The 23,017-nt window shown below is 38.2% G+C and overlaps 1 protein-coding gene across 5 annotated transcripts in view; it reads right to left on the bottom strand.

Moving 5' to 3' along the window:
- Positions 1-1,254: 1,254 nt before the first annotated feature.
- LOC136833356 (uncharacterized) overlaps positions 1,255-23,017 on the bottom strand; it is a 41,814-nt gene continuing 20,051 nt past the window's right edge. For 2 of the 5 annotated variants that reach the window (XM_067095386.1, XM_067095382.1), the window contains exons 11-13: positions 9,610-9,830; positions 8,948-9,150; positions 1,255-5,227 (exon numbers count right to left, since the gene is read on the bottom strand). In XM_067095386.1, coding sequence (XP_066951487.1) covers positions 5,133-5,227; positions 8,948-9,150; positions 9,610-9,830 — 519 coding nt within the window. In that variant the 3' untranslated portion in view covers positions 1,255-5,132. The remainder of the gene's footprint in view (positions 5,228-8,947; positions 9,151-9,609; positions 9,831-23,017) is intronic. The other 3 variants (XM_067095384.1, XM_067095383.1, XM_067095387.1) reach the window with 3 other exon arrangements.

Raw genomic sequence — 23,017 nt, 5'->3', positions numbered from 1 at the left:
AATAAATATTTATGCTAATCAACACTTCCTTTTGGTGATGACAGAAAAACATTATTGGACCAAGTTAAGCTAAATAGCAAAGAATTCCAAATCAGCTGAATTGTACCTTCACAAGCAAAATTGTGAGCATACATTCTAATGACAGTGCTGAGATGAAAATATACCTCATGAACTGATCTTTAACAAAGTATGGCCAGGAAATGGGATTTAGTGATGCCAATTAGTACAAGCATCAGTTCACTGCCCCTGACACTTCTAACAAAAGGATTTAGAACCACTGAGCAATATCATAATTCTGAGAAAATGAGTTGGTTTAAAAAATGTTTTAAATACAAGTGCATGATGAAACAATCATACTACCAATCAACAGCTATTAATATCATCTAAATTACACAAGAAAAACCTGGAACAAGCATACCAGATTCTACCCAATCCATGAAGCCATTACTATAAGTATTGTAGTTTTAGTGAACATATACTATTTCAGTCATACTCTTTATTTGAAATAAGTTTTCTTTTTAAAGTAGAAGTAAATCCCAGCTTTAAGAAAGAAAAATATGAAGGTATGGTTATGACTTATTTTTAATAAAGCAACCTATTACACCATAATTAGTGTCAAATTTAAGTGCCCTAGTCCCTATACAGTATAATAGTTGTCAAATTTTAAAAATTCTTTTTTTAAATCAACTGTTGTGAACACAGTCTTTTTTGTATCACTCAAACCATGGTGTATCATATAAACAGTTTGGAGGATTTCCCATTGTCAAGGAGCAACAAGTAAAAGAGAAAAGCTTGTTGGTGGAGTGAAACGAATCAGTGAAACCTAATTTCCTTTCGAGAGGAAAATCGTTCAAACATGATTATTAAATGTGGCTGAAAACACTTTCCGTTTGTTTTTTTCACACACAGACATACCTACTCTGTCTAATCTATGCAACTGGTTTTTGTTAGCATAATCTACACAGAGGAAAAGGCTAACCTTAAGAAATAGAACTGATGTAACCAGTAGTGTCTGAAGGCAATATTATGTTTCTGACATCAAACATGGATGTGTTTCAGTTTGACAAATACCTGTATTTTATATATCAAAATACTTATAAATTTATCTCTTCTCATAAGACTAACTTACAAAAGCTTATAACTCCAGCAGTTTTTGCATCAATTACTTCATGGGTATGTTCCCTCTGTTAACTTTATTATTTTCTTCAGACTTCCTTACTCAAAATGCTGAGAAATCCGTTGATTTCACTCTTCTTTATCTCTTGTAATTTCAAAAAATTTATAGGATATCCCATGGCCTATCCATTTATTTTTGTATTCTTAATTTGCACAATACCTTCACCTTTCTCTATTAGAATCTCTTGAAAGGAATAACCCTAGTCTTCACTGTAACAATAACCACATAAAGCTATTCAGAGAACTAGTTCCCCATAAGAACATAAAACAGAACACAAAAAAAGAAAAAATAATAATTTTGCAAGACTTCTTTTTTTTTTTTTTTTTACTCTTCATAATCATGGCTCTGAATGACCCTCGATCAATATTTATGCATTCCCATTATTTGCCTATCAAAAACCATTTTCAAAATACAGTAACTGGAGAAATATTTGACAAAAGTGTATTCACGAATTGCAAAGGCATACTCTTGTAGCAACCCGAACTACATCACGCAAAGTATTAAAAATTCATTAATATACAGTACAAATCAAATTCATTGGTATACAAATCACCCTTTAACAACAAATAACTCCATGATACCGTGATACAAAAATCATACCATGGAATTCTAAAGAACTATGGAGGGATGGATACAATCAGAAACATAATTCACAGAGATGAAAAAACAAAAATGTTCACAACAAATTAAATACTTCCTTAAGCATAAAGTTATACTAAAGACAGCAAAATAGTACACCTATTTTCTTATTCATAAAAATTTTTCTAAAAAATTTTACAAATGAAAAACTAAAATATATATCACAGCAGAGAAACTATAGAAAAATATCTTATATCACAAGACAGGCAAAATTCAAGATACTAATCCAACATACAAAAAAGGAAACCTGAACATGAGTAATCTGCATCTCGGTTTGTTTCTTAGTCAGTCTAATGAATAAAAAATTAGGAAAAAGTCCTTAAATAAGAACAATTTGTCTGTCATGTTCATCTTACCTTGAAAAATTTCATGTAGAATGACAGTACTTAACAATATTTGCTGTAGTATATTAAAAACTTTTGAGGGGCATATAGCATAATCAAATGACCTCTTAACATTGCTAGAACCCCTAGGAAAATTCACATATGATATAAAAACAATTAGTATATAGAATTGATATTCAAACATCAATAGCCTAAGACAGAAGCCCATAAATATGTGACCATACAACATGCAAACAGCATACTTTGCTCTGGCAGTGGTTACTATATATATGGAGAAATGGGAATCGGCTATTATCCGGCATAATGTCAGACCTGAGACCAGACATTCTGTTCCTTTAACTTCAGAATATTGAGGTAAATTGTCCCAGTCTGAACAGATATATTACAGCAATGCTTCCAAAAACAGAAGACTATTCCAAATGTTTAATCAAAACTTCAAGAAATTACACATGCTAATTCTTTACCATTTATGTGAAAATCTTGAAAACAGATGGAAAACTGAAGAAAACACAAGAATTCAATTTTCTATAAAGTTCAAATTAACAGAAAAGATGAGGGAATGCTTAGATAAATGATTTAGATTAATTTTTGTTTCAAAAACTTCTTACTTATGCTTAAATACCTGGTTAGCAGAAACAAAATGGATATAGGATAGCTGTTTTAAGCAAAAGGAAGATAATTAGATGAAGGAAAATGTACATCTCTGCTACATTTATCAGGAAATAATGCAAATAAGAACCCCAGATCTCAATCATATTTGCTGACTAAACACGAGCCAAATGAAAACTCAATTCATTAATCATTCTCGTCAACAGCTATTTATAGGAGTAAAAGTTTGTAATTTGTGTTAATACAAACAGGATTTGAAATAGTTCCTGCTTCATAACTACTCAGTCTCTCAATTTAACTCTGGAGAAGTTTTCTCCAATCCACTCTGATTGGTAGAAAATCAGACCCGCAGAAAGCGTAACTACCGTACTGCTTTTCTTACTGAAAGCAGCTATTCAGCACTTTGTCTTCACTAACTGGGTATTTAAGCAAAAATAAATATAATTTGCATGAATTTGTGGAGCATATGATCACAAATACACATTAGTAATTACTACATGACTAAGCTTAACAAAGAAAATTATCTTCATGAACCTAAAGCTTGTCTACTTCTAAAACACAGTGTATAGGCAGTCCCCAGTTATCTGACGGCAGCGTGACGTTACGCGAAAATCGCCGATAACCTGCGATTTTGGGCGCTTATCGGCGCCGATAAGCAGAAATCAGCACATACTGGTGCCGAAAATCAACAATTTTTGTTGCTAGACAAGCGCTGTAAAACCAGATCGCCAATAATCAGGGACTGCCTGTAGTTGTAATGTGAAAAATATTACCACGAGCAGTGTCGGAAAGATTTTAGTAATATTTTTCATAGTACATCCCCTCACTTAAAGACACCAAAAATAGATTTTAAATGTATTAGGAGCTTATGCAATACTGATGCACAATGTGGAAATACAACTTCTCAACATATTACTTATTCAAAGCAATGAAAGTACAGACACAGTATAAACGATGTACCTCATAACTAATTCTCATTAACCATCTCTTTTCAATTTTTCTTCCTGGTGGTTGACAAAAAAGTTACTATATAATTTACAGCATAAAATTCAATAATGAACCACATATCAAAAATAAATTTATACTCTACACAATTTGCAAAGAAAATTTAAAACTCACTGTCCAATAACCAGTACTTCATCTCCTGAATACTATAAATATCTTATCCCAACTACTGTACTACACAGTTTCATTTCAGAGTGAATTTAAAATGGCAGTAAAATTCTGACTGAAAGAAACTTTAACATATTAATGGTTATTATTCAAACTCCTGACAGCCACATGCCTAAACAATATAAATCATTATCATCACCTTTATCCTACAAAAGCATAGTTGTTCATTTCATCTGCTAGCTTTGGTGTCTACTTACTTGTTATTACCTGCTAGTGTCATGTATGTCATCCTAATCCAACAAAATGTCTCAGTCATATCTTGTATTTTCCATAAAATATTAACACTGAGAACAGAGATGATAAAACAATAAAACTCAAAACTTCTTTCATCAAAATTAATATCACAAAGGATACTTAGCCAGAAAAGAATTTTTCTCTAAACAGAATATAACTTTCCATGAAGTTTGACTATTCACAATGACTACATGTCTTGAAAAACAAACTTTGTTACTGGATCTTGTTAAATCAAACTTTCTATCATGTTATGAGTCATGAACTCAGAATTTTTTAAAAGTAGTTTTTAATACAACTGTAAAAAAAAAAAACAAGTGTACAGTATGCCAGCAAACCACATGCGATAACTGCAGATTATGAGCACTATATTTTGACAGACTGGCACGAATAAAAAATACTGTACAGTGACTAATAGTAACATAAACTATGGAAATATGCTGAGCACGATACTTAAAAGGTAATGTTTTCAAAGGAACAAACATTCATTTAAACAGTATTTAATGGCAAAATGAATGCTACTAAAAAATCTGATAGTTCCGAACCCTGAAACAACATTCCTGGAGTTACGCATAAATCTGTAAGATGCTGATCATATCCATATTAACCCAGCTCCACCATGGCCACACAAATAACTGTTAGTTGAAGAAACCCCTGGTCTTACATATGCTGAATGCTACCTTATTCTACTTATACCACTACATTCTAAAAGGTTGTGCTATAAATATTATGAGCCTCATGTATCTTCTAAACAATGGGATGCTTATTTCATGCTCTCAAACCTTAACTATGATAAGGTAGGGTTATATATGTTTGTATATATACATTCCTGAAATGACGACTTTTAGGACAACTTTTGTGACACATGCTACCTGTAATATTGAATTTCATTTCCTGCAAAATGTCCATAAGAAGGGCTTCTATCCTCTTCTGATGGAAATTGCAAAGAAATGATCACTCTACTCTTGAAGACTGACAGTGGAAAGCGAAAACTGATCTTCAGTGCGGTGTTCACATCCATCATCTCCTTCTGCTTCTTCTAATAAAGGCGCTCCTAAAATATTAACAAATATATAATTTATTAACACATCTTTTTAAATGTATGGGCCCAAATCCATATTTACCTTAGTACCTTACTTCACAGTAAGGTTCTGCAACTTGCACTACAAGTTTTACAACAACAAAAATTTTTTAATACAAAAATGTTAATCACATATATTGCTATATTCATGCCATAAATCCTCCAAGGTTCACTAGACTTTTGTCTGTCTTTTCATGCATATGCCATCTGATTCACAGGAATGTCTCAACCAACAACCTCTGTTTCCTTACAACTGATACAAGGCAATGAGATACATGGGGCTGGGAGGACACTCTTGCATGATCAATGCATTTTTATGACAGAAACTTTGTAAATTACAAAACCATTAATCATAAAAGCCTTAGTCTAAACAATACAGAATTCCAGGGGCACATTAACTTGATAAACCCTAAAACTCAAGGCCTAACTGAACATGCCCAGACCATGAGCCATCTTCACACAAGGCATCATTCTTCTAAGTGGCTGTTGGGTGCGGAAATGTGTCAAGATACTCCTTTAAGATTAACATCGTTTGCATTTTGAGTGATGTGCATTCATTTACAGTCAATCATTCATTTAGTACAATTTAGTACACAGTCTGTAGTGTTTATGTAGTGACTGGTGAATTTTTGCTGTGTTTAACAGTATTTTTTTTTTTAATCTTCAGGTCTGTGGTGTCACTTTCTGCCATATGGTTATTATGAGTAAGTATGGTTACTATGAGTAGAGCTACTTTGTTCATTAACTTAAATTTCATCATTATTTACTGCTCGGGACTGCCTATTTGTCTTATCTTTTTGGATCTTTAATACTATTTAAACAGACATAGGATTCCTTCAGTAATTATAGACTTTTTTGTTTGAAACTTCTGTAATTAATTTCTTCACTTTCTGCTCTCAATCCCTTCTGTCTCCAGTGGAACCTTTCCCATTTCTTGTTTTATTAAGTTAAACGTTATAATCAACGTTTCATTATGGAGTGTTATTCATTTTTACTGGTTTTTCATTTTTTCACCATTCCACCATCACAGGCACAGCCAGGAAAGCGTCAGTCAACAAGAGTGCATTCACTCCTTTATTCACCATCCACCCTCAAAGGCACAGGCAGGAAACCCTAGATTGAATATGTGTTCATTTGTTGACCCTTTGATACCTCTAGTGTACTTAGTGGATTTTTCCCTAAGGACAGGTCATTCACTTGGAAGCACTCAATCCTCTGTCCAATAACCCCTACAGCATGTACAAAATATTTTTATTATTTTCCCCAGACTCTGGCAAGTCCATTAAGTAATGAAATCTGCTAAATTAAGGTTCATTAAGTTGAGATGCCAATGTATTACAATTTGCCGATATATTCTCTGCTGGAAGTTTCATTGTGGTCTCAGTGTTTCATGATTAGTTTCTGGATGTTGTTGGTTTGTCTATCAGTTGAATGCATGCCTGTCAACTTTGTTAACATCTCCATTCTTGACCTCCTTCACTCCCAATGCCTTCAATAGTCATCATGGCTACAGAGACATGTTTTTAGGGAACGTCATCCCTGTCGACTGTGGTCTTGATCAGACACATAGCACTAAATGTGATTGTCTTTGGCCGCAACAACAACTTTCTCCAGCTATAAATGACAGTGGTTTCCAAGTCCACAGTTCTTTCATCTTCAACTGTGGACCCTGGCCCTTGTTTAAAAGATATCGCTCTTCCTGTGGACTCACTCCCACTGTGCCTGCACTGATGACAAAAGTTACGCTGGGCATCCAACCACCTCTGCCATTGTGGGATATCCAACCAAGTGAGATATCCAACCCAGTACATTGTGAGAAGTCCTCTCCTCAACCTGCTAGTACACAAATCAGTGCCGAGTCTTCTTGTTATGGCCCCAAGCCTACTGTGGACTTAAACCATCAGCGGTCTTGTTTACGCAGTTGCTCTCACTCCTTGAAATGCAGTAATGACTTGCTCTGCCACTCCCCTAGACACTGTAGTAAAAGGAGCTCTACCAAGTCCTCCAAGTCCTTCCCAACTTAGCAAAGGTCATAGTAATACACTCTCGCTCAGTCCAATACTACCCCAGACGCTCTTCTTGTCCTATACAAGAGCTCTCTTCTGGCTGCTCAAGACCAAGCATTGTGCCACTGTACAATTGTTTCTTCAACTATTTCACCACTTCTTGCAGTGATACTTCTCATGGATCTCATTATTCTTCTTCTCCTATTGCTTGAACTGTAGCTAAAACTTGCCTGTTAATGAGAAGGCTGGGTTAAAATCCTCCGAATGCATTGTAATAGTGGAAAACTTGGACAAGAACCTCCAGAGGATTTATGAGCACTCCAAGACAACACTTTCATGGTGATCTTACCTGGTTCTACATTATCTTACACTTTCATGGTGAACTTACCTGGTTCTGCACTATCTTTCATACTGAATGCTCTTCTTGGCCTCTGTATAGAGCTCAGTTACTGCCTTGTGAGATAATGACGAGGAGTCTACCTCTAAGGCCATCAAGCATCCATTGGCCAAGTCACTGATAGTTAATCACAAGGATCTACTAAAGCTACACTTGCGGAAGTTGTAAAGTTGTAATAAATCCAGGATAATACCTGACAAGCTCGGCTGCCTCAACTTTTGCATGGATGCCAATGCCAAAGACACTGTGACCTCCTTTACTTCAGATTCAATCTCATGGCCTGCTGCTGAGATGGACACCTGTGAGCAGTTCTGCAAGAAGAGCCTAACTATGTTCTTGATGGTGCTAGCACCATTTGCTGACAGTTCACTATTGCTGTGGAAGTGGCTAAGAAACACTGTCTCATCCTTTCTCCAGGATGCACTTTGTTCTTCACATGTGGTACACTTACTACCTGCTAACTCACACAATGATGAAAAAGAAGGAGTGCCATTTATGGTGTACTATGGCCCCCTTTCTTCAGCTGAATAATATTTGTGGAAAAATTGGAAAAACAAATTACCACTGAGCCAAAAGAAAAAAAGCAAAATTTATTGGAAAAGCAGCTTGCTAATCCAGCAACAACTCTTCACTAAACAGCCTACCAAAGCAAAACCTGAAGTTGTTTCAAACAAACTAACATTAACTAACAGCAACATTGGGCTGCCTAATCTAAACAAATGCTATTAACTAACAGCAATAAACCTATGAAAACTAATCCTCAATGAAAATTGTATCGCCTGCAGTTTTCTTAGCACAACACAAATACTCGAACTTGAATTGACAGTCTTGGGTGATAACAACCCATAAATGATAACTTTACTGGTACAGATGATCTCTTACTGAAGCGCAATAAAATAATTGGAATAATTACTACAACAGAGATAAAAGAAAATTCAATGATTCAACTAAATAAAGAGATGAAGGCAGTGTTTCACAAAAACTCTTACAAGTTTCAAGACATGACCATATACTCATGGCCATAAACATTGGAAGTGCAAACTGGGTTAACAGCCAGGGCCCATGGAGTTGCCCACACATGCACAGTACACATCACACATAGAGATTCTGCTTCCTTCACAAAATTTTTGTCTAGGAAATTTAGTGACTAACAAAATGAGCAATATAAGTAAAGGATTTGTTGTCAAACAAATAATGAATTATCAAAACAAACAACTGTTCTGTCTCATGCAGTATATCAGTTAACTGTAGCCGCTACAAGGACGGATATTAGCATATACATATACATACCTTCATTATTGACCAAAGATGAGGTATCAAATGATGCTAATGAACCAGCTAAAGCTCTGCATGATGGTGCCTGAGAACCATTACTACTTGTCCCACTCTGGGTATCAACAGTAACATTTGTGGAATCACTCACTGCTACTGTATCCGTTGAGCCAAGACTGTCACATGCTGACCAACTACGCATACTCATGGAACGAGATGTGCTGTTGTAGAGATTACAAAACTTAAGAAATCATGAGTGTGTTTCTCACTGTGCAAGATGATCTGAGCACTAAAGAAGAAACAATGGCAGGATTCAGAAATCATAATATAATATTTATAAAATGAGAAATGGGACCTAGGGTGAAATAACAGGAAGAAAAAAATACACTTGGATCTGAAAGGGCAAAGAAGCAATGCAAGATAGGACACCTTAGATCTGTTCCTGCAGTGACCAACAACTCATGTAAAAATTCCAGCATACAGCAAACAATTAGCAGATTAGTAGATAAGCATAATACTCTCTTAAACTGTATTCAGTATTTAACAATTTACAATAAAATCAATGCTAGAGGAATTTCATAATTTTAAATCTTACATCAAACAAATATCCTAAAACAAATCCCTTCAAAATTTAATAAATGTCTGCAATAGTAATCTTACTGATGAACACATTTACTCACCTTGATGACTGCCGAGCAGACCCAATAGATTGATAGGAAATGTTATCAGGGTTGTCTCTGTGTCGAGACCGTCGTACACTAACGCTCGGCACAACAACTCTATGCCCTCGGCTTCGGTGAGCATGAGGTGTGTACCTCCCATTAGAGTTTCCTCCATGTGTGTCAAACATCACTGCTGGTCGATGACGTACAGCTTCTTCATATGAGGGAGGCACACCCTGCTAGTGATTGTACAACAATTTCTACTAAACACATCCCATAAGAGCAATTTCTAAAAATAATACTATTGAATAATATTTTCACAATGATTATATAGAGTATATTCCAGATAATTTGTATTTTTCCTAGATAAGCATAAATAGCCTTTTAAATATGAGTATTCCCAGCACGAACTGAGAATGATCATTGAAGCTTAAAAAAAGATGGTTAACTGTTGGCAGGTAGGTGAGGGGCAGTTTACTACCCACTCACATAGTGGGAACTTATCACTTTTTCATTCAGTAACAGGGACTGTGCAGGGATGGTAGAGATGGTATTATGATAGAAGGCTCTGGTTTGTATATCTGGTGAAAAATACAAATCATCTTGAATATCCCATCTTTCTTATGGGAATACAAACCATCACCTTCTAGATAGCAGATTCATCCTAAGGTGGGAGGGTCATTTCATAGAACTGACTGGCATTGCTCTGAAACCTTAAGGAATGCTAAAGCCCAAATGTGCACATATGAAGGGATGTTACTTATCCAAAAAGAGCTGGGAAACTATGCAATAGTTTAACAATCACTTTACGGCCAGGAGAAAAGTTTCAATGGGCCTATCAGTGTTCCAAAATTGTTTGCAGAGACCTACTACAAAAAAGAATCTAATTTATCCAAAAGTAGTTGTCTGGAGAGCAAAAGAAGACTCCTACTCAGAGTCTACAGCAAAAGAAGACTCCTCCTCAGAGTCTCAAGTGCTGAGTGATGAACCAAAAGACAACTCAAACAAAGTCTGCCAAACAAGTCCCAGTGTCATCCTTTATCCATGTGAGAGCCAGAGCTCCTTCCAACTGACCTAGTGCCACTCTCATGTTGCAAGGACCCTACAGAGAGAACACATTAAGTCAGGTACCACACCAAGGGTGAGTTAGTCCTCAGATGTTAAGAGCAAAATTTTCCAAAATTAACATACAGGCATTAATGATGTTGCTGCCAACCCTTCTGTAATCAGTACTGACTTTTCATATTCCGGGGAGGAATCAAGATAAATCTTTCAGAGAACAATCCACCGTATTTTTTCAATACGTTGAGAATAGTCCCTAGACAGCTGTTAAACTGCCCAATTTGCAAGTTGCCAAGGCAGTCCCTGAATGAGGCATCAAACTATCAAAGTTTTGTATTCTTCTACTACTGTTGTCTACAGGGAATGCTATAGTACTATTAGTAATGTGTATTTACCCTGTTGACAACACTGTGAAACTCAACGATTAATTTTTTGGTTCGTAAACAAATTGTTCCGCCTTGTCTGAATAACTGTTCAACATGTCAACTGGAGAACTGCCGAACATTCCCTGAGTGCACTGGAAAATTATTTAAGCCTGTACACTGCTATAATGCATTTTTTTTTTTTTGTATTGTAGAAACTACTATGTATTAGCAAAAGAATATTACATTGTTGAAAGCCATAATTAGTGTGTCTGTTAAAATTCTATAGTGTTGAACAAAAGTCCCTGAGAGTGAATCTCTAAGAAAGCAGTAATGCTATCATTATTATTTGTCCATATTTCCAGTGTTCTGACATTCTACAGTTGTTTACTATAAATGTTTCCAGTCTTGCCATGTAAGAAAGTGCTGTAATGACTTGTTTTATTTTTGCCCTGACTTTTTAATTCAACTATGATCCTGCAAATCTTATCATTTATAGTTCTAGCTTTGATCATATTTTTTTATTTGTTTTATCTTCAATGTAACAGTTTTTGTATATTAATTATTTATCCATCACTGACTGATTTCTTATACATTTGATGAATTATTTTGTATCAATGTTACTTGCAAGGTCACTGCATAGCAATTCCATCCACATTCATGACAATCACTTCCCATCACATGTGATGTTGTTCAGGTAAAAAGGCCCTGCCAGACAGATGCTTGGCCCCCCACTGGTCCCCCCAGTTGAAATTCCCTTTGTAGCTAAACTTTAACCTTTTGGTGGTCAAAAGCAGAATTACAGTTATAGGTTTTTAACAGAAATGACATGTTTGTTCCTGATATTTTGATCCAACTTAATTTTACCAACTTATGTAGGAGTACGAAGTGATTGAAACTATAGTTTCAGTTTTGATAAGTGCAATGCAATTTGCTACTGCTTCTTAGGGTTAATTTCCAGAGAGAGGAGATGAAGAAGATGGAATGGGATAAGCTGAAATTCTGAAGAGATTTTGGAAGGTCATAATTCTTTTGTGTTATTAACATGTGCACTATTTTGATATATTTACATGGCAAGGATATTACTATACTATAGTTGAAAATTAAAACTTGATAATAGAAATCAGACTAGTGCTGAATACAAGGTTGAGGAAATTTACATGACAGTATTTGATACACTGCATATAGTAAGAGTTGAAAATTAATTGAAAACTGAGCTCTATCATTTCAAATACAGGTTGACCATCACTAATCCGGCAATCAGTAGTCCGGAACAATCAGTAATCCGGCACAAATTTCGGCTAGAGTAATTTCTAATGTTTCTGCACTAATTTTCAAATTTCCCGGGTTGCTGCGCTAACTCGCTCGCCGGCCGCTTCAATTTGGTGGCGCAGTGTGCTGCATCAACAAACTGGTAGCCTAGCCTACATTATACTGAACTCTATTCACATAACAGTATTATACAAACATCAACATAACGAATGTGCATCTTTTTCATGGATCTTTTAAAAAGTTATGCTTTACTACATTGTTTCCAATTGCGTATATTCTCATATTGCTTTTGTATTATGAAGTGCAATCAATGTTTTATTTTGGGAATCAATATCGCCGCATTTAACCAAGTTCAAAGTGCTTTTCTTGCTTCTAGTTAGCGTAAATGAATATGGATGGTTTATTTATTTGGGACAAGGATATTTTTCGTTATACAAAGTGTTTTTAAGTCGAAATATAACAAATAGGTCTCGTTGTGAAATTAATTTAGCTATTTTTTGTTAATATATGATGTTTGCGGGAATCGCGGCTGGCCGCTTTGGGGGCATTTTTTTTTTTTTTTAGTAAAAAAATCAAGATTCCATTCGCTATTTTCTCTTGATTTCATCATAATACGAGCTTTACGTATTTATCTTTTATCGGCGTGAAAACAGTAGTAATTTGTATTCTTTCATGCCCAGTAGTTTTCATTAAAATACATTCTCTCCAGTTTTATTTACGGTCGATTTCATCCATGTTGCTGATGCACAACAATTTATAGTCATTAGCAGCTTGAATATTGTTTTCTCAGCTTCAGTTACAATTTGCAGCTTAAAAGTTACTGTAGCAGTATATTTCCCGCCGATCTTTCTCCAAAGCAAAACAAGGGTATAGTGTAAAAATATTTCAGTCCTTAACGGCCATTTGTAACATAACTACAGTAATTGTGTATTACCATATGATGGTTGAAATACAAACACAACAGTTGTTATCCGACACGATTATTAGCAAAACAACAATTTCGCTCGGTTGTTTATGGCTGTACACATTTACGCAAGAGTATAATGTTACTAATAATACTTTATCATTCTCTTTTACTTTTTTAACTAGCAGATGGAATAAAGAGATGGAGGAAAAGAAGTTGGTCTATTGTAAGTTGGTCTCTCTCTCTGCATGCATGAAATCTAAAAATATTTCTAAATATTTCCAGTCGGTATTAACTGTTAACCCCATCATAAACTCGAAATATCGTTAAGTTGAATTATCGTAACTCAAGCATCACCTGTTTGATAATTGTCTTTTTTATTAACCAACTTGTACTGATTTATGGGATATTTTAATTCTAGGATGAAGTGCTTAGCTACTGGGTTTCGTGTATTCTAGCCTAATAAATGGCTAATCCGGCAAAATGGCTAATCCGGCACCCTCTAGGTCCCAACGATGCCGGATTAGTGATGGTCAACCTGTACATGTTTACTATCATTTTCCTGCATTCACATGGATATATACTGTATATTTGAAAATAGTATATTTTACTAATTACAGAATTGGTATATTAATTTTTTTGTAATTTTCTTTGGCGCCCCAAGAAATATCTTGGCCCCACCTATGCCCCCCAACTTATGGAATGCCAGCAGTCCACAGTTAGGTCAGCAGCAAACAACAATCAGAAATTTCTCGCCCTTAATAGTTCTCCACTCGCTGCTTTAGCACTCCCATCCTAAAAATTAAAACTCACGAAAACCATTCCCTGTGTGCGAATACTCCACACATAACATACATGCTCGCTCTCGCTCTCTCTCTCTCTCTCTCTCTCTCTCTCTCTCTCTCTCTCTCTCTCTCTCTCTCTCTCTCTCCCTCTAGCATTACATATAGCTTTCAGTCTGCATAATTATGTGTGCTTATGTACATGAGTGCATTGCACTCAGGTGAGCAATGCGCTACCTGTGTTACATGTCCCTGCCCCCGCCCTCTCTCTCTCTCTCTCTCTCTCTCTCTCTATCAGTTATTCTATAAAAAAAATTTTTGACAGAATGAGAAATAAAAGCAAATGCACAGTATACATATAGATCATCTTAGTATAATGCGTGCACGTACATATACACGTACATATACACTTACATATACACTTATATAGAATGATAGAAATATATGTAGCAATACATTACAGTATTAAATACAGTACTCTACTGCACTAAACAAATGTCAATAAATGTACTGTACCAGAGAGAGAGAGAGAGAGAGAGAGAGAGAGAGAGAGAGAGAAAGGAGGGGAGCATGCATAGTGTTTGTAGCATGATGCTTATGTACATGTACATATGCTGTGCACACATACGCATACTGAAATATATGTATACAACATCAGATTACTGTATTAAGTACAATAATGTGAGGCATTAAATATACAGTACATAATTTTCATGTTAAAGCAAAGATGCAAAGTTGTTTATGGTCTTTTCTTTCACACTGAGTTTTGTATACTTACATATCTTGCAAGCCTCAGTGCATATAACTACTGCTATCGGCTATGTTTTTGTTAGGCTAGACTGTACAGTACTGTATTGTGCATATATTTAGAAGCAATTTATCTAGCAGATACTGTACATCTCTGAAATTTAATAAGTAAATTAATACTACTTTGAATTGAAGGATAATCACAAAATGTCAATTAGGATACGTTATTATTTACTTTATATGACACTGAAGTTCACTATAAGCTATGCAAGTTTGCTCAAGGTTACTGTGTCACGTATGTTATATGCCAATCGTTGTTACTTACTGGATTTTGTTACTTACTGGTAGGAGAGGCATAACGGGCCCCCACTGCCCATTTAGTTGAGGTGCCATTGTACTGGACCAGATCAGTGAATAATACGAATCATATTTTATGGTTACCACCAATAAGATACTTTGCTCATATAGACAGTATAACCAAAAAAGTCCTCAGATCACGATTCTTGTGGTCTGGGACTTTCCTTAAGCAACAAATGTCTGCGACAAGAACATTCATGGGGTCCATACCTGAGAAGGCCTCCCAGTTTTCAAGAGACAGGACTGCCTGACATGAACACCATTCTACATCAGCCAGAACTGCTGCCTATGTACTAGCAAACAGTCAGTAACTAATTGCTAATAAGCCCAAAGGTATAATGGATCACGATGAGAACAAGAACCATCAAGACAGTCAGTGGTCAACCTTCCAACTCTGCCTCCATGACTGCAGGCAAAGGCACCTCAAAAGACAACCAATCCCTTGCGTATAAATAAAAATCCTCCCCCAAAAGGAAAGAAACCTGACACATCAGTGCACAGCATACAAGTACATACAGTGCATGTACACATATGGAGTAAGAGCACCAACACTATATGAGCATGCAGAAAGTTAGGATACAGATAGTGCAAGAGAATGCACAGGACATAAAACTGGGCAATGCCCAAGGATGGACAAGCAACTGAGGTTATCATAAGAAGAGTAACCATCGTGAAGAAGTTTGAAACAAAACAACCAAAGAATGTGAAGGTATGGTCTCAGGCCTGGGCCCAATCCTTCAGTGGTACCAAAAATACAGTGTCACAAGGGAGGAGTACTAGCTAATGATCAGTGCCTGCCATGCAATGAATCAAGACCTGTAATGGAAATTATAAGCAAAACTTGTCACAGGCGTGACCTCAAAAGGAATCTTGTTGATAAGCACACAAAGAATCACAATTAGACAGGTCACTTCTCTGTAAGCTTGGTCTCTGATGAGAGCAAGGCTGGTGTTCCTCCTACAGAAGGAACAATGGAGAAACTCGAGAGGTTCATCCCACAGGACTACCAATCACCCTCTTCTTAATGGTCTGTAGAATGGGACTGAAAGAGATGATGAAAAGGACAAGGGAAAAACAAGAAGACCATTTCCTACCTCCACCTCACTGTTCAGCTGGATTTTGTAAATAAAGTCAATCACAAGTATGACCTCCCAAAGGGTCTAGTGGACAGACATGAACAAAGCACTTCTCCCAAAGCTCAAACCCTAAGAGGAGCAAAACAAAATGTGCCTTATACATGAGAAAGAACACTGGAGATATACCAGAGGATCATCCACAAGAGAGACTACTGACCATCTCCCTCAAAGTAATCTATGGACAGATCGACAGAAAAGGCAGGGGAAAGAACTGGAGGACAGAGAGAAGGAATAATGGCCCATATGAATGTGAAAGTTTCACATAGACATGTTTATTTAAAAATACTGGTTGCCAATAAAGAAACAAAATAAAAATAAGATCGTTGTTCTTGTATCTATGACACTAAACAGCCATCAAATGCAAAAGCATCAAAAGATATTATCAAGTCTCATACCCTGGCTCAGACCCACACCCACATAAAAATGTAGACTTTTTGACAAAACAATAGCTGAAGTAAAAGTGATGGTTTACAGACAGACACTCACCTACCTGTCTCCAATATTTCCCACCTCTTACCAAGCTTCAAATACTTTTTCCAAATCGTTCTGCAAATACTTCTCTTTAAAAGGCAATGGTTTGTCTTCTTGTTAGATGAAATAGTTTTTCATAATGCAAACTCTGTGTTCATCTACTATTGCTTATACATTCCAGTGGATGTGCTGCCTCACAATATTAAAAGAATAAAATCTTCACACTTACAAAAATCAATATACGTGACTTTCTTGAGGAAGCATTCTTGAGGACAGATCATAAAGCATTCCTAAAATATATTAAAATTTTAAGATATGAAGTTTTCATAATAAAACTAATATTGTAATACTTACCTGAACACCTGAATTCGCCCTTAATCCCACTAGCCCGAACAACTCTCAATTACCCATCCCACGAGTGGGAATTTTAACATCCAGTGTTACCAACGCTGCAGGTAAAATCTTGTCACTCAAGCTACCATAACAAATGGTTGGCAATGCTGACACAGGTGTGCGCCGACACTCCCACTTTCGTCAACTGCTTTATTCAACGTTAAAATTGATGTGGGGAAAGGAGGGTGGGAATCATTCGGGGGTTCAGGTAAGTATTACAATATTAGTTTTATTATGAAAACTTCATATTGCAATACACTTCCTGAACACCTGAATTCGCCCGATTAACAACATTTAGAGGAGGAGGGATCAATTCTTTTGCACGTCTTTGACAACCACAGAGATGGTAGCTCACCAGTCTGCTCTGCATAAAATATCCGTTTAGTCTTACACTCACCATATCAATCAATGTTTTCAGTGAAGAGACATGTTGGAGAGTACTTTGATCGACAGTCAGGTCAGTACTCTTGGTCCGTCGAACTCCCATGTGGCTCTTCAGAACCTCTCATGTATGGAGGAGAATGAGGCAGAGTGCAGAGCCGCTGTCCCTTCGGGAGAACCATCTAAGTTTGCGGCACACCCCCTTTTTACAACCGCAGAGATGGCAGCTCACCGATCTGTTCTGCATAAGATATCTATTCAGTTATACACTCACCTTATCAATCGATGCCTTTTGGTGACGAGACATGCTGGAGAGTACTTTGATCGCCCGTCAGGTCCATACTGTCTCGGTCTCATATGGTTCTTCAGAACCTCTCATGTATGGAGGAGTACGATGAACCTCCCATGTGGCTATTCAGAGCCTCTCATGTATGGAGGGAAATGAAGTGGTGTGCCAAGCCGCTGACCCTCCGCCATCCAGGTTGCGGATAAGGCCTGACGACCGACAAACGAAGAAGTATCTTAGCACTGACGACGAAAGAGCCTAGCCTACTAGAGCACCCCCTTGGAGTCTCGTAGGGAAACTATCAAAGACTAAGATATTTAAAACGTACTAAACCTAAGTTCATGTTATTATACTATCACTGTTGCCTAAGAATTCTAAAGACTAAAAGGAATTCCTCTATCTGGTTAACCTAAGAATCTCCTCACTAAGTGAATACCACCTCAGCTAAATGAATGCACCCTATATAATAGACTTCGCCGCTACATGTGGACTAAGATAATAACCCTCCAAACCTCCGCACTAAGCGAATACCACCTCAGCTAAATGAACGCACCCTAGATAGTAGACTTCACCGCTACATGCAATGAGGCAAATCGAACGTCTCTTAAGTAAAGGAAGTAAACACTGAGACGGACTTCCAAGTAGCTGTCTCCAGAATAGAAGGCACTGAATAATTCCTTAGAAAGGGAGATGAAGAGGACATACTCCGAATACTGTGCGGTCATGGAAATACAGAGCTGAAGACGACGAAGAAGAACCCTGAGAAGCCTGGGAAATCACCTCCCGCCAAAAGTAACTAATGACATTATTTGACAGCAGACAGGGAGGATTCCGCGGAGAGACAAGAAGTGTACGCAGAAGTGGACGGAGTTTCTCAACCTTTGATAAATAGACTTTAATGCCTGCACCAGACATAAAGACATCTCTGCTGGATCACCATTAACGAACACTTGCAGATAAAGAACTTTAAACCAACGAGGCAGAGTTCTAACCTCCGACTCTCTGTCTTCGCCACAAATTCTGGAAGAAAGACAAATACGTATCATTTCTCGCATAGGAACCCAACCTAGAAACTGCCTGAAGCTCGCCCAACCCTCTAGCTGAAGCTAAAGCCATAAGAAGAGCAACTTCTTAGTCAGTCTCTTAACGTTATAGCTTCAATGGGTTCACAGGCAGGGGAATGCAAGAAAAATATTGAAGTACTTCCAACAAGTCCCACGGAGGGGCCTGAGTCGGCAAGACAGGATGTTCAGTCTTAAAAGAATGTAATAAATCATCGATTACCTTACTACTAGAGATTTCAGGAATGTGGAAACTAACTGTACCGCTAATCGTTGAGCGGTAGTCAGCAATAGCCGCATATGAAAGACCCATGACTTTCTTAAGGAATTACAGAAAATCAGCTATTTTGGCCATGGAAGGTCTAGAGATGGAATGACCTTCCTTATGACACTAACTTCTATACCTTATCCAGCTGAACCTGGTAAGGCTTACGGGTTGACTTTCTCAAGCTGAAAGAAAGCTGTCTAGCCACTGCTTTAGGGAGTCTGGACTGTTAGCTACACTCTCTACAGTTGCCCTGCAACTAGGTACAGCACGCGAGGGTTTGGATGAAAATGGTGAGAGTGCGGTCATCTGAGAAGAACTTTCGCATGGGGAGGGACATCGGAACTTCCATAGGAAGCTCTAGGAGTTCCGGAAACCAAGCGTGTTATGGCGAGCAGGGAGCTATTAGAGTCATAGATGTCTTGACACTCTCCCGCAATTTCCTTATAACCTGATGAATGAGACCGGGTGGAGGAAAGGCATACACCTGCATCTGATTCCAGTTTGCAACGTCACATCAGTGCCTATTGACATGGAAACCACCATTGGTGAGAAATAAACCGGAAGACGATGGTTTAATCACGTCGCAAATAAATCCACAGTTGCTGGCCACTTCCGGAGAAATTGACCTATTACTTCCAGAGCCAAAGTCCACTCTCCCCAAAAATACCTGACGAGAGCGACCTAGCGAATCGGCCTGTAGGTTGAGACTCCCCGATATAAATTGGGGAAGAAGTGACACTTTTTGTTCTTCGCACCCTCTCAGGACTCTCTGTGCTATAGTTTTGAGTTCTGTTGAGCCTGTTCCCCACTCCCCCTTCTTCGGATACAACATGGCAATTACGCTGTTGCTAAACATAGCCACTACTCTGTTGCGCAATAGGACTGAAAACAATTGAGGTCTTCCTTTACAGTCTTGATTTCCCTACGATTTATTGACTCCTCTCGTTCTCGAACCCATTAGAGGCCCGAGGCCTGGGTTTCCTCCAACGTTGTTCCCCAACCTTGATCTCAGGCATCTGTGTACAGATGAACGTCGGGAAGAGGGGAGTCGATAGACCTTCCCGGTGTCAGATGCACTTCTTCTGACCACCACAGACGATCCAACAGGCAAGAATTGCTCCCTACTATAACTGCGTTCTCGTTGAGGAAGTCCCAGCGATTCCTGAGACATACCTGAAGAGAGAGCATCCGGAGACGAGACCCTGGAATTAAAAGAGAGAGAGAGACATTCTCCCTAAGAGGCTTCTCCAAGCTGGTACCGGCCATTCCCTGTTGGGCAGGAACGCTTCTACCTGCTGAAGGAACGACTGGATCCTCTCCAGGGTTGGGAAAACCCTCAAAGGAAGAGAGAGAATCCTCCTACCTGAATAGGTTAAAGATTCCATAAGAATTCCCTCGCTCTTACTAGCTCCTCTAGAGAGGAGGCAAGGATCAACCAGTCGTCTAGATACCTCAACACTCTGTACCCTCGACAATGCATAATTGCCGACACCAGAGACATGAGTTAGAAGCAACCACATTCGTCATACTGGCTATGTCATCATCCTTGAACAAAGAGTTAGCTAAGGCTAAGGTGTTCTAAGCAATCCCTCTAATGAATGTCTGGATACTGAGGGGGAAGATGACCCGTTAGGGCTGGTTCTGGAACAGGCAGGGGAGCTGAAAAGGAAGAAGGATTAGACATCCTAACACTACTACTATCCCTATCTGAGAAATGTTGAAAAAGACTAGCTCTTAAATTTTCCATACTACTTGCAATCTTATCCTCTATCTGTTTGACTAACTTTGAACTCGCTAAATCCATCAACTGATCTGTAGCAGAAGCCTGAGATACTTGAGGCAACGAAGAATCTGACTGATGTTTGCCACCCTTACTAGCCAAAGACATGCAATGACGGATGTAATCCTCCCTCTCTTGTGCCTTCTAATAGGAATATTCATCGCAATGAGTCTGCACATCACACTTAACTTTCCTACATACCTGACAGAATGTCTATCATCTCTCAAGTTACTCATCCATCTCTGCAGGAAGAAGAAGCAATGAGCGCCAGTCGGAGGGGCAGTTGAGGTCGACGTCGAAGCCGAAGGCGTGGTAGAAGCTGAAAGTGTCTATGATGGCCAATCGAGACCGGGAACCAATGAGTCCAAATCCAAAAGACATTCCACGTTGAAGATATCCAGAAAATCCAGGAGAAAAACCATTAAATACAATCTACGTCTTCACCAGAAGTCCAAAATACAAAGAGAAGTCGGGCAATAGGATTAAAACCTTGCACTGCAGAAGGAAACAACCTTCCAGCAGCGCGAACAAAAAGCAGTTGGTGAAAGTGGGAGTGTCATTGCACACCTGTGTCAGCGTTGCCAACTGTTTGTTATGGTAGCTCAGCTCAAGTGACAAGATTTTACCTGCAGCGTTGGTAATGCTGGATGTTAAAATTCCCAATAGTGGGATGGGTAATTGAGAGTTGTTCAGACTAGTGGGATTAAGGGCGAATTCAGGTGTTCAGGGAGTGTATTGCAATATATATTTTCCTGATATACAAACCCAAATCCAGTATTTACTTAAGAGCATCCTTCAGCAACAGCTTGTTCAGTCACAGTTGCTAACAAGGTGGTTAAGGTGTGTGTGTGTTTGTGTATGCATGTGTCTCAGCATGGTATATGGCAAATGAGAGGAGACACCCAGCAGTAACTTTGCTTTTCCTTCAACTCCAGGGACACAGGTGCAATGTTCAGAGCTGAGAATTAAGTACAAATTATCTTAAATATTTGATATTTATTCCTACAAGATTACAAACCCTTGTATTAATTCAAGTGACTCCCTCTTTATGTTGGAAGTTTTTTGTCCCATGGAATTAACTGGCACTGTACCAAATATGAGGAATGTAGGATTGTAAACCTCTGCAACATCCTGCATAATTTGTGCTTACAGAGAAAGGCTACAGGGACAATGAAACACCTACTGGGAATTGTCAAATTCCTAAGGATCATAACTACATAAGTTACTTACATGGTTCGTCTTGATAAGATTCAGCATCCTTCTTGGAAAAAGAATGACAAGAGGAATCCACAAAGGTCAGTTGCTGGTAGGCAACATAGCATGCAGGCAACAAGCAAGGAACCAAGCAACAAGTGAATCTGTACTGTGCTGTGAAAAGCCATGGTAACTGAGTACCCTGATCGGTGAAAACGAGACTGATCACACATGCAAACAAGGGTCAATAACCAATATCTGTTACAAGCAAGGTACATGTATACATCAGATGGAAAATGAGCCATAACAGAGTATAGAAACATGCTCCAGCAGGCAAGGAAACCACCTGTATTGGGAAATGGCAATGGCATCATTGGACAATAGCAGCAGCTGCAGGCTGAGTTAAAACAGAAGCCTGTCACAAATAGTACTTATCAGAGACAACACTAGGTGCCGATTGCATTCAGAAAGAACTCTAGTTATACTGAAAACAGGCTGCAACCTGTATGAAAATGGAGAAATTTTTGCCCAAGAAGCACTAGGCCCAATCTGGTCCAAAACAGAGCTCTGACTGCAATGGACATCAGAACCAACCACCTGCCCGACATGAGTATGGGCTCTAGAACAAGCCTAAGTCTGTACCGAGCACAAGCAGCTATAGGTACAGGCTAAGCAGGGCTCTTGTTGTACCTGATAAGTGCTGTAGTTGTACCAGAAATAGGTACAACCAGAAGGGGCACCAGTCATGCTCAGCCCTTCCACCAAAATCCTCTTCTAGCTGCTTGAAATCTTCATGGAAAATGAGCAGATCCAACTCGGGAGGGGGGGGCAATAATCTGAGCCTCTAATGGAAATCTAACCAAAAGTTGGTCATGAGCAGAGGTGACTAAAGTGAAGCTTCAAGTACTCTGATCTCTTTTAGGAATTAAAGACTGATGTCTCTCATACAGGAAAAAAGGACACTCACAAC

Source organism: Macrobrachium rosenbergii, chromosome 51, assembly GCF_040412425.1.
Source record: "Macrobrachium rosenbergii isolate ZJJX-2024 chromosome 51, ASM4041242v1, whole genome shotgun sequence".
NCBI lineage: Eukaryota > Metazoa > Arthropoda > Malacostraca > Decapoda > Palaemonidae > Macrobrachium > Macrobrachium rosenbergii.
The sequence above is the reverse complement of the archived record's forward strand: the minus strand, read 5'-3'. Positions and strand labels throughout refer to the sequence as shown.